The sequence below is a fragment of the Octopus bimaculoides genome, chromosome 28, assembly GCF_001194135.2.
Source record: "Octopus bimaculoides isolate UCB-OBI-ISO-001 chromosome 28, ASM119413v2, whole genome shotgun sequence".
In the NCBI taxonomy this organism is placed as follows: Eukaryota; Metazoa; Mollusca; class Cephalopoda; order Octopoda; family Octopodidae; genus Octopus; species Octopus bimaculoides.
In genome coordinates this window covers 11728376-11739973 of record NC_069008.1, presented here as the reverse complement: position 1 = coordinate 11739973, position 11598 = coordinate 11728376, and the positions used below count along the sequence as shown (strand labels likewise).

The 11598-nt window shown below is 35.3% G+C and overlaps 1 protein-coding gene across 3 annotated transcripts; it reads right to left on the bottom strand.

The window, feature by feature from the left end:
- Positions 1-667: 667 nt before the first annotated feature.
- LOC106868867 (zinc finger protein 239) lies at positions 668-10530 on the bottom strand. 3 transcript variants are annotated; one of them, XM_052977392.1, is made up of 4 exons: positions 10147-10530; positions 8258-8325; positions 5456-5581; positions 668-2649 (listed from the first exon to the last, which is right to left on the bottom strand). In XM_052977392.1, the coding sequence occupies exon 4, from the start codon at positions 2375-2377 to the stop codon at positions 1334-1336; it is 1044 nt and encodes a 347-aa protein (XP_052833352.1). In that variant the 5' UTR covers positions 2378-2649; positions 5456-5581; positions 8258-8325; positions 10147-10530; the 3' UTR covers positions 668-1333. The 3 variants fall into 3 exon arrangements, with proteins under 3 accessions (XP_052833352.1, XP_052833351.1, XP_014769801.2); XM_052977391.1 differs by lacking the exon at positions 10147-10530 and adding an exon at positions 9537-9762; XM_014914315.2 differs by lacking the exons at positions 5456-5581; positions 10147-10530 and adding an exon at positions 9537-9762.
- Between the last annotated feature and the right edge of the window lie 1068 nt (positions 10531-11598).

The window sequence follows — 11598 nt, the reverse complement described above, 5'->3', positions numbered from 1 at the left end:
TGAAACTATCATACCGCTGAAAAACCAAAAATTGAAGTCAAAAGTGAAACTATCATACCGCTGAAAAACCAAAAATTGAAGTCAAAAGTGAAACTATCATACCGCTGAAAAAAAAAGGTGATATAAGTGGGGTGCTCAGCCCCACTGAGCAATGAAAAGCCTTCATGTTAAATTTAGTACAGACTGATCCAGCAGTTTGGCTGTGCATAGAGGAAATATACACACACAGACAGTGAATTTTATAATATATATATATACATTAGGTTGGTGCATAATTATTGCAGCTCTTTTTTAATAAATTTTATTCAAACAAAACGCCGCACAGAAATTGAAGTAGATGGTGAATATGCTCCGGAATAAGCATTTAAAGATATTTTTATTAAATGTTATTGTTTTTGTTGAATAAAATCTATTGAAAAAAAAGTCGCAATAATTATGCACCAATCTAATTAATATATCAAATTTAACTATTACTGTTAATCCTGGATATTGTTTACTGTGTATCACATGACCGTGATGGATTCAATTTACTTACTATATGGTAGTTGCATTCTGTCATCAAAATCTGTGTTGTATATATTTTATATATTATAATAAGACAAATACAATAGGGCAATATTCAAGAAATGCATTCTTATTTATAAAATTATATCTATTAACCAATTAATTTATACCTTATTTCACTTTTTTATTTAATCCATTTTAATTATGCTTATTAAAAAAAAAACCCTTATTATATATATATATATACATATATATGATATGGTTTCTTCACTGAATGAATGCATTTGTGTCCACTTGAGGTACTTGAATCAATGAATGAGTTACTGCAAATATTGCAATGATAAAGATTACAACCTCTATGCAGGGGTGGAGCAAGCAAGGCATATACCCTGAGTGCCACAGTTTTTAAAACCAGTTATTCACTTTTTCTATGCGAGTTTCCACATTTTTGTTGGGGTGGGGTGACACACAATTTTAATGATTGTCCTGGGTGCCGTTTACCCTAGCTACGCCCTTGCCTCTATGAATGTGTTTGTATATAGTCATGGTACTTGCATTAGAGCAGGATTTATCAAAGATACCATAGTAATACGTTTTCTCTCCAGTATGAATACATTTGTGTGTGTGTGAGTAGTTATTACTTACAGGGAATAATGTACCACAGATATCCCAAATTCTGTATGAATGTGCTTGTGTTCAATTAAATAATCAACTTGAGAGAATGATTCACCACAAATATCAATGATATGGCGTCTTTCTATGTATGAATGTGTTTGGTAGTAGGTAGGCAATCATTTCAATAGGAGGATTTACAACAGATATTGCAATGTTATAGCTTCTCTCTTGTATGAGTAAGTCTGTGTATAGGTAAGTAACTGCTTACAGAGAATGATTTACCACATATATCACAAGGATATGGTTTCTCTCCTGTATGGCTGCGTTTGTGTGTAGTTAAGTTACTACATACAGAGAATGATTTACCACAGATTTCGCAGCGATATGGCTTCTCTCCTGTATGAATGCGTTTGTGTCTGGTTAAGCGACCAGCTTCAGGGAATGACTTACCACAAATATCACAGTTATGTGGCTTCCCTCCTGTGTGAATGTATTTGTGTCTAGTTAATATTTCATTCTGAGAGAATGATTTACCACAGATATCGCAGCGAAATGGTTTTTCTCCTGTATGAATGTATTTGTGCTTTGCTAAATTATTATGTGAGAATGCTTTACCACAAATATCACAGTGATATGGTTTGTCTCCTGTATGCGTGCGTTTGTGTTTAGTTAAAGGACTAGATTCAGAGAATGATTTACCACAGATGTCACAGTGATATGGCTTCTCTCCTGTATGAATACGCTTGTGTTTAGTCAACTGAGCAATTTGAGGGAATGATTTACCACAGATAATACAACGATATGGCTTCTCTCCTGTATGTGTGCGTTTATGTTTAGATAACGGACCAGTTGCAGAGAATGATTTACCACACGTATCACAGTTATATGGTTTCTCTCCTGTATGAATGCGTTTGTGAGTAATTAAGGGTCCAACCTGAGAGAATGTTTTACCACAGATATCACAGCGATATGGCTTCTCTCCCGTATGAATGCGCTCATGAACACTTAAACTACTCTTCTGACAGAAAGTTTTTCCACAGATATCACAGCGAAATGGCTTCTCTCCTGTATGAATACGTCTGTGTACATTAAGGGCACCCGTTTGAGAGAATGGCTTTTTACAGATATCGCAGTAGTGTAATCTTTTACCTATATTAGTTGGAATCTCTTCAGTAAAGTCAGTCATTTTAGACTGTGATTCACATTTAACACGGTCCTCATACAATTCACTTTCCACCATTTTTTTTTCACTCTCCATAATATACGAATGGTTATATCTGTTTTGATCTTATATTTTTTCCTAATGAATAATTAGGTAACATTTCCATAAACTGTAGTCTTAACCAATATCAGAAGATGCTGTTAACTCTTCAGTAATCCAAGGTCAATAAAAATTCATAATCATCTCAAACACATTCCAGACAATGAAGTCAAGAAATTTTGTTAAAAGTCTCATTGATTCTACCATATGTTTATGTAAACAGGGTTATATCTGTTCTGTATTCTTTAATGCCAATGTCTCCTGGTAATCTGAAAAAAAAAAAAAAAAAAAAAAAAAAGGAACAGTATAGATTATTAAGAATACTTAACATTTTTGAGATCGAACAGTCAAAGTTTCACAACTTCTTTGTAATAACATTTTCTTTATAATTTGTTGGCACCATATAACCTTATCTGAAGTTGACATGTTTATAAACTTGAGTTGCATCTTTATATTGTATAAAGGGTAAAAAACCCCTTCAGTTATGAAGGGCCATGGGATTGCACCTAAAAAGTTCCCCTCCAAGACACAAGTCTGGGCAAAGTTGTTTATGAAAGACCAGTAGTTGCCCATGCATACCAACCCCTCCTTGTTACTGATGTTATCCAAAGGAAAGGCAAAGGCCGATACAGCTTGACACCAGTGACATTGCAACTCATTTCTACAGCTGAGTGAACTGCAGCAATGTGAAATAAAGTGTCTTGCTCAAGAACACAACACACAACTTGGTCCAGGAATTGAACTCACTACCTCATGATTGTGGGCCTGATGCTCTAACCACTGAGCCATGCGCCTTCTCATATTGTGTAACTTTCTATATATTAATCCATTAGAATATAAACTGGCCATATCTGGCCTCTCACACCTACCCTACAGTCATTCTAAAAATAATCAGATCATTGAAATCTTGGCGCTATGAGACAATGCATAATTAATCTGAAACACTGAATAAACAAGCATTACATTTGATAAACTGAATTTTCTTTTTTTTTTTCTTCTTTTTTTTACTGGCACTCCAACACTTACGACAACGAAGTTCCAGTTGATCCGACCAACAGAACAGCCTACCCGTGAAATTAACATGCAGGTGGCTGAGTACACCACAGACACATGTACCCTTGAAGTAATTCTCAGGGAGATTTCAGCATGACAAGGGTGGCCCTTTAAATACAGGTACTACTCATTTTCGCCAGCTGAGTGGACTGGAGCAATGTGAAATAAAGTATCTTGCTCAAGGACACAACGTGTTGCTGGGAATTGAACTCATGACCTAACGATCTCGAGTCAATACCCTAACCAACAAGCCACGCGCCTTCATGATACTCTGAATACTGAAGGGTCAAACTTCTGTGTAGTTTAACATCCTTCTACCTCCAGAAACGTTGATCACTTTTGCTTGGTTGTTCAAAATTATGAAAACGAGGTAATGACAGAACTGCAATCGAAAATATCAGTTTCTCAAAAAAAAAAAAAAAATAAAATAAAAAATAAAAAAGGAGCAATATGTCCGTGGCTTTTGATTGGCTAGAATTGGCCAAAATTTGCAAAATTTAAAAGCCATTAAATATATTATTTATTAACTGACGGCAAAAATGAATTACATTTCCATAAATAGTATACAAAACTATATCAATAGCCCAAGTTTAAAATCAACTGAAACAAAATTGAAAGAATTGAAAAGTGTGAGCCAGAAAAGATACGATTTGCTAGCTATTTCTAGCACTCCTAAAGACCATATTTGTGTAGTACTCAATAAATTTTTAAGTGTATCAAAGTGAAAATATCTTTATATTGTCCAATGTCTTCCTTCATTTTATAAGACGTCAGGAGTGTGTTGTTTCTACCATCTCGAGACAACAAAATTTTGAAGAAAAAAAAACACTAAAAAATATAAAACCGGAGTGGGGTTAAGTAATATTTCGAAAAGATGGTGACGAGGGGCAGAAATCACAATCTCCGTTGCTGAAAACTTAAGACCTTAAATTTTTCAGCGGATAAAAAAAAAAAAAAAAAAATTAAATTCCACGTCCATTGAATTATTTATAAATATTTATTTTCAGGCCATTTTTTTAATAACCATAAATGAAAAGTGGAAGTCTTTCTTCGGCAATTTCCGTAAAATTTTTTAAATTCTTTTATTTTTTGAATCGCTTGTGTTTATGTACTTTTTATGTGTATATATAGTTGTGTACACAAATATACATACAGAACGGCGTTCCTTCGTTTTGATTCGACGAAACCAAAACAAAAAGTCGCTTGTTTCCGTGACAACTTGACAATTTACTTCGGATATCTTCGTGACAGCTGATAAAATGGGAGGAGGAGAAGAAAGCTAATGGGTTGTGTGTGTGCGTATTTTACATACACACACGAAGCAGGTAAGAACAAATATGCAAAGCTTTTTGCTGGCATAATTTCGTTATATCTATATTCCACAACACGTAAATACATAAAAACAGAACACACACAGATACATAGACAAGCACGCACGCACGCACAGAGACAAGAACAAACACGCATACAGAACTTACACAAATATACATAAACCTAAGCGATTCAGCTGCAAAAAAAAAAAAAAATTTTACGGAAATTGTCGAAGAAAGACTTTCACTTTTCATGTAGGGGAATCGAAAGATCATGACTGTATGTTGTGTTTTGCTCCCCAGTGAACATACTATTCCTTGTCGCTAAAATCCCCATAATTGGACACGAGTAGTAAGATATTCTGAACTCTAGTTTCGTTATTTTTCCTGCTCAACTTGGCTAGGTCCATCTCCTCTCATAGCTTGATCTAAACCACAACTTAAACGAAAGCCTATTTCATCCTGGTTTCTAGTTTGGCTTCATCTAACTGGTCTTAGTCATTTCTAAATACAAAGCCAACTCATTTCCCCAAGATACAATATCATAACCCTAAATCTTGCACTTCCTTGTTTCGCCACCAACCACAAAATCGCATTTACCTCGCCACTAAACAAACTTATTCCGCTAATGATTCTTATCTTCTCTAACCTCTTGTTATCCACCAGAATAGCTTATGGTGAAGATAAGTGAACAAAATAATGTGACATTTACCTTAGATAACGACATTCCACTTCTTGTTATGACAGGGCGGCCACGAACAAACGTTTCGTTTTGTGTTCTATGCGCTACTTCCGTTTCTATCAAGGAACGTCACTTCCTCTTTCAAATTCAGATTATCTGGAAGAATCGGTGGAATTCTTCTTTAGGCAACCCATATAACAAATTCTTCATAACTTTTTTATTTTTCGGAAATTACAAACATATTTGCGAATGTGTTTTCTGCACACGAGAATGTATACAATTATAAATTTAGGTTAATGTTTACAACTTGACTCGGAAACGAATAAAATCGACCTTTTTTTTTTTTTTAATTTTTTAGCTGGTTGCTATGTTTTCGATGACGGAGATTCTGAATATGTCAAAAACCATGTTTCAAAATTTTCAATTCTCCCTTTCCTCACTCCGAATTTTAACTTTTTTTCGAATTTTTTTTTTCAATCAACGTAGAAAAATATGGAGATTAAGAATATGGAAAAAAGAAAGTAATTAATTTCAAATTTCGGTAAGGAAACTCCAAAATTGATTCATACACCCCCTCGTCACCTCATCCCGCTATCTAAAAATGAAAATGAACGGCTTGCAAATATGAAAGGCTACTAAATGTGGGAGAGCTGTCCTAGTGTGAACATAAGTGAGGGTCCAACCATTCGTCTTGGCAGCCGTTAAGAATATGAAGACTGAAATCCCCTTGTCCTTCAGGAATTATTTCTAAAGTGCATAAAATGTGGCATATTAGGATACGGCTTAATTTTTGGGAATTTCGGAAAATTCACCGGAGTCCACTTCAATTCGTCTTAACTTTCAAGAAAATACATATATACACACATATATATATATTATATACATACATCTATATACATATATACACACACACACACATATATATGCAGGAGTGGCTGTGTGGTAAGTAGCTTGCTTACCAACCACATGGTTCTGGGTTCAGTCCCACTGAGTGGCGCCTTGGGCAAGTGTCTTCTACTATAGCCTCGGACCAACCAAAGCCTTGTGAGTGGATTTGGTAGACAGAAACTGAAAGAATTCCGTCGTATATATATATATATATATATTATTTTATTTAAAAGAGTTCCAACTCTGTCTTTTTTTTTATTTATATTCTTGTAAAATTTATGTGGAATATAGAATATGGAATATGTGTGTATATGTTTGTGTGTCTGTGTTTGTCCCCCCCAGCATCGCTTGACCACCGATGCTGGTGTGTTTACGTCCTCGTAACTTAGCAGTTCGGCAAAATTAACCGATAGAATAAGTACTAGGCTTGCAAAGAATAAGTCCTGGGGTCGATTTGCTCGACTATAAAGGCGGTGCTCCAGCATGGCTGCAGTCAAATGACTGAAACAAGTAAAAGAGTATATAAAAATTATGAGGGAAAAACTCGGATCTTGTGAATTTTCCGAAGTCTTCTCACCACCCCTTGGAAAAACTTTTACCCACAAATTTCTTTATAATCAAAATGTACGCCGTTTGAAAGGTATTTATATAAAATTTCATTGAAAAAAAAGCCCATTTTCCTAACAGTTATGAGGGAAAAACTCGGATCTTGTGAATTTTCCGAGGTTCTTTCCTCAACCTCCCGTTGCTTTGCGCGCATTTTTTTTTTTTCACTTCATATTCATTTCATATTCGTTTCCTACACATTTTTCTTTACACCCATTGCACTTTTTTTTTCTTCTGATTTTCGTTCCCGGGTCAAGTTGTAATAATTAACCAACAAATTATTTTTTTCATAATCGTATGAATTCTCACGCAAAAAAATTTTTTTTGAATATTCCTAGAAATGATAAAAATTATAAAGCGTCAGATGGGGTGCTTAAACTGGAATTCCACCGAAATATCGCTGTCAGATATTTTATAGCTCTTACGACGATATTACTGAATTGTTTATATTACGTTATGTCTGCTACCAAGACTGACTTTGTAATAATGCAAACTTCAATTATAGACAGTATTGAAAACAATAAAGGTTTAAGTGAGAGTTGTCTTCCCTCCTATAATAACATAATCAGTGTATTTTTTTATAAATGTCTTGATCTTAGCACGTTATGGCTCCTGTGTTGTATCTACCAGGGGTGTATATTCCGAAAATGGCAAATTTATTATAAATATTACCCTTGATCATTACTTTAATCACAAATCTTAAAGGATAACTTTTGTTGTACCTCAGATAGAAATTTGGTGGCACTGGGTGTGGCTGCACACAAAATACAACTACCACCATGCCACTGAATTTACCGCACACTTTTATAACAATATTCTTTGTAAAACCTTTCTCCGCTACCGCAAACAGTTATAGTATACTTTGGATTATCTTTCACAACTGTTGCACACACAGTTATGCTGTTGGCACTCCGTCGCTTACGACGTCGAGGGTTCCAGTCGATCCTATCAACGGAACAGCCTGCTCGTGAAATTAACGTGCAAGTGGCTGAGCACTCCACAGACACGTGTACCCTGAACGTAGTTCTCGGGGATAATCAGCGTGACACAGTGTGACAAGGCTGGCCCTTTGAAATACAGGTACAACAGAAACAGGAAGAAAGAGTGAGAAAAAGTTGTGAAAAAATACAGCAGGGTTCGTAACCATCCCTGCCAGAGCCTCGTGGAGATTTAGGTGTTTTCGCTCAATATACACTCACAACGAAACCGCAATCCTTAACCACTGGGCCATTGCGCTTCTACATGTGTGTGTGTGTGTATCTGTGTGTATCTAATCTGTGTGTGTGTGCGTGTTTGTACTCCACCAAAAGAGACCGATAGAATAAGTACTACGCTTACAAAGAATAAGTCCTGGGGTTGATTTGTTCGACTAAAGGCGGTGCTCCAGCATGGCCGCAGTCAAATTTCTACAACAAATAAAAGAATAAAAAGAATATCGTTAGAATCAGCGTGTTAATTTGCCTTTTTACTGTTTAAATCTATTCAATCACTGATTGTAGTCAATGTGAGAAAGAACTGGGTTAATACGCTTTTTACTCTAGGAACAAGGCCTGCAACTTTAGGGGAGAGGGCTAGTCGATTTCATTGACCCAAGTTCGTAACTGGTACTTACTTCATCGGCCCCAGTGCGTAACTGGTACTTATTTCATCGACTCCAAAAGAATGAAAGGCAAAGTCAGCTTCGGCGGAATTTGAACTCAAAACGTAAAGACAGACGAAATGTCGCTAAGCACTTCGCCCGGCGTGTAAACGATTCTGCCAACTCGCCGCCTTAGGTACGGGAATAATATCCTCTCTACTGTAGGCACAAGGGGTACTACTAAAGCAGCGCGGACGCGCGACTGCGCGTTCGATTTCATAAACCCCAGTGCATAACTGGTAATCGACCTCGAAAGGCAAAGTCGACCTCGGCGGAATTTGAATTCAGAACGTAAAAGCAGACGAAATACCGCTTAGCATTTTTCCGGGCGTGCTAACGATTCTGCGAGCTCACCGCCTTGAACTAGAGTAATATCAACGTCTGACTTGTAATATGAAAGTGTAATCTGTAATTCACTTTATGTCATACGTAAGTTTTCAAAATCATCAAATCAACATTTCAGTTGGGAAGTATTATCCTCTAGATCGGTGATTCTCATCCGGGGTCCATAAGTCCTCCAAGGAGCCACATAAGACTTTTGGGGTCTATATAGCAAAATAGTAAATTGGGAATCCACAATAGTATTTTAAGGGACCCTGAAAAAGTTTAGCTTTAGATGCATTGCAAGAAACGGTTAGGTTTTTTTTTCTCTCTAATATTTAACATAATTCAACTTTCACATGTTAATGTGTGAAAAACAAAATAGGAATTTTGAAAGAAGTTTCTATATAACAAGTTTTTAAACACAGAATGGCTATGGGGGGCGGTCTACCAGAATAAAATAGTAATCAACGGGGTTCATAAATAAAACATGGTTGAGAAACTCTGCTCCTGAATATCAGGACGAAGATATTAATTTTTTTCTATGCTTCTATGTGTTATTATTTCTGTATAGTTATTGTAACCTCGAATTTTCTACATAATTCGACTGTTTACAGTCAATATTACAGCCGTAAAAGTAAATACTTGTCAACTCACCGTTTTCAGATATAAACAATGAATCAATGCATTGTGGTGTTTCTAGAAATGATTGAGTTAGACAGCAATTCTTCCAGCTTCATTCCACATCTATATTTATATAACTTCTATTGATTTACATCTTATCAGTATGACGCGTTAAAGCTGGTTATGTTTTTAATCACCGATTAAGTTTGAAATAACTCCTGAATAATAGGGTATAACAATAACCCCATGTAAGTTATATGTGTATACACACACACATATACATATATATATATATATATATATATATATATATATATATATATATATATATATATATATAATGTGTGTGTGTGTGTGTAACACGTACAAAATTTAAAAAACAGCTACTAATAATTTCATACAGTAGAGATACAATAATTTGTCCATGTCATATTTTTATAACGTGTCAAGCAATTTTTTCAAGTTCACAGCATACCGTTAGACCTATTTGAAAATCAGAACGCTGGTTAATGAGAGGAAAAAAATAACAACAAAACGAGAAGTTAAACGCGAAGAATGTTGATGCAAAACATGGAATAATAAGAAAATAAAAGAATAAAACCAAGACCTTTATCCCCTTTGTGAGCAGAAATAATTAATTTACCTGGTGTAGAATAATATAATGAAAAGGCAGCCGAAGTTTGTTTGCTACTCAATCCAGAGAGGGTGGTGTCCTCCAGTTCGACAAAAGACATTTCTCTCTCTATACTCCTGCATTTGCTAAACTTTGCGGATCTGGAATTAAATAGTGTGGTGGAATTCTTAGATCTAAAAAGAATGTGAGATCATTCAGCTACACATAACTTGCATCTCTTTGATATATATATATATAGCGTAGATTTCTCTAGTCTCCATTTGATTGTATGTCATGTACAGTTGATTCTCAGAGGTCATACGTATGTATATATGTATTTGTGCATGCGTGTGCGTCTAATATAATTTTTAGAGATGCTTCTGGAACCAAGGAAGTTCAAACTGGGATGAATGAGAGACATTTTCATTAAAAAAGATATTTCTTCACTTTTTTTAATGCTTTCATTATTCTTATCAAGTTTTCTCAGCAAATCAAGTTAGAAAAAAATCGCAGACTTTTCAACTTCTCCATGTGAAATGAGGTTTTATATTTCTAATTTAATATCTACTGCATTGGTATTGTCCCTCTCCATTTCCGGAATAATTTTGCTGACAAAGAGCTGTCGATCTTTATATCAGAAATGTATTTCTTAAACATCTGTTGAGACTAAGGCGTTAGTGAGGGCTGCTGCCATCTCACCTGGAATAGTGTGCATATCTAAAGATTTCACCTGTACGTATTGACCAGGAATGTAGTATTGACTAATGTAAGTTATCATTTTAATGTCGTTTTAGTTAAAAGTATCTATGAAAATTGTCAGAGTTTCCCCCCGCCCTATCACCACTAGGTCTTTAGTAAGCTTATATGTAGCCATTATTGCAGTTTCATTCAAATTTATAGTTTCACATTTTATCTGTGTTAGATGAAACTTTTTCACTGTAGTATGATGAAAACAATTTGCGCTGTGTACAGTGAGATCTGAAAGTTAGCATAAATGCTCACAAATATTACTTCACACAAAGTTTTGAGACTAGCTTTGATAAAATTTTAGATGCGTTGGAACTTGAGTTGTGAGAATTTATATGAAAAAGTAACGGCAAAAGAAGTTCTTTCTGAGGCTTAAAAAAAATAACAAAGGATTATTTCTCCATATACTCTTTTCTACACAAGACCCGAAATCTTTGGGGAGGGGGCCAGTCGATTAGATCGAGCCAGTGCGCAACTGGTACGTAATTTATCGACCCCGAAAGGATGAACGGCAAAGTCGACCTCGGTAGAATTTGAACTGAGAACGTAAAGACAGACGAAATACCGTTAAGCATTTCGCAAATTTTTTTATTTCCCACAAGGGGACAACAAAGAGAGAACAGTACAATCTGATATGGGGTCAGATTTCACGTATGAGTTAACAAAAATATGAAATAAAAATTTTTACATAAATATGAATAGTTCGAATGATAACATATACAAGATAACAATGCA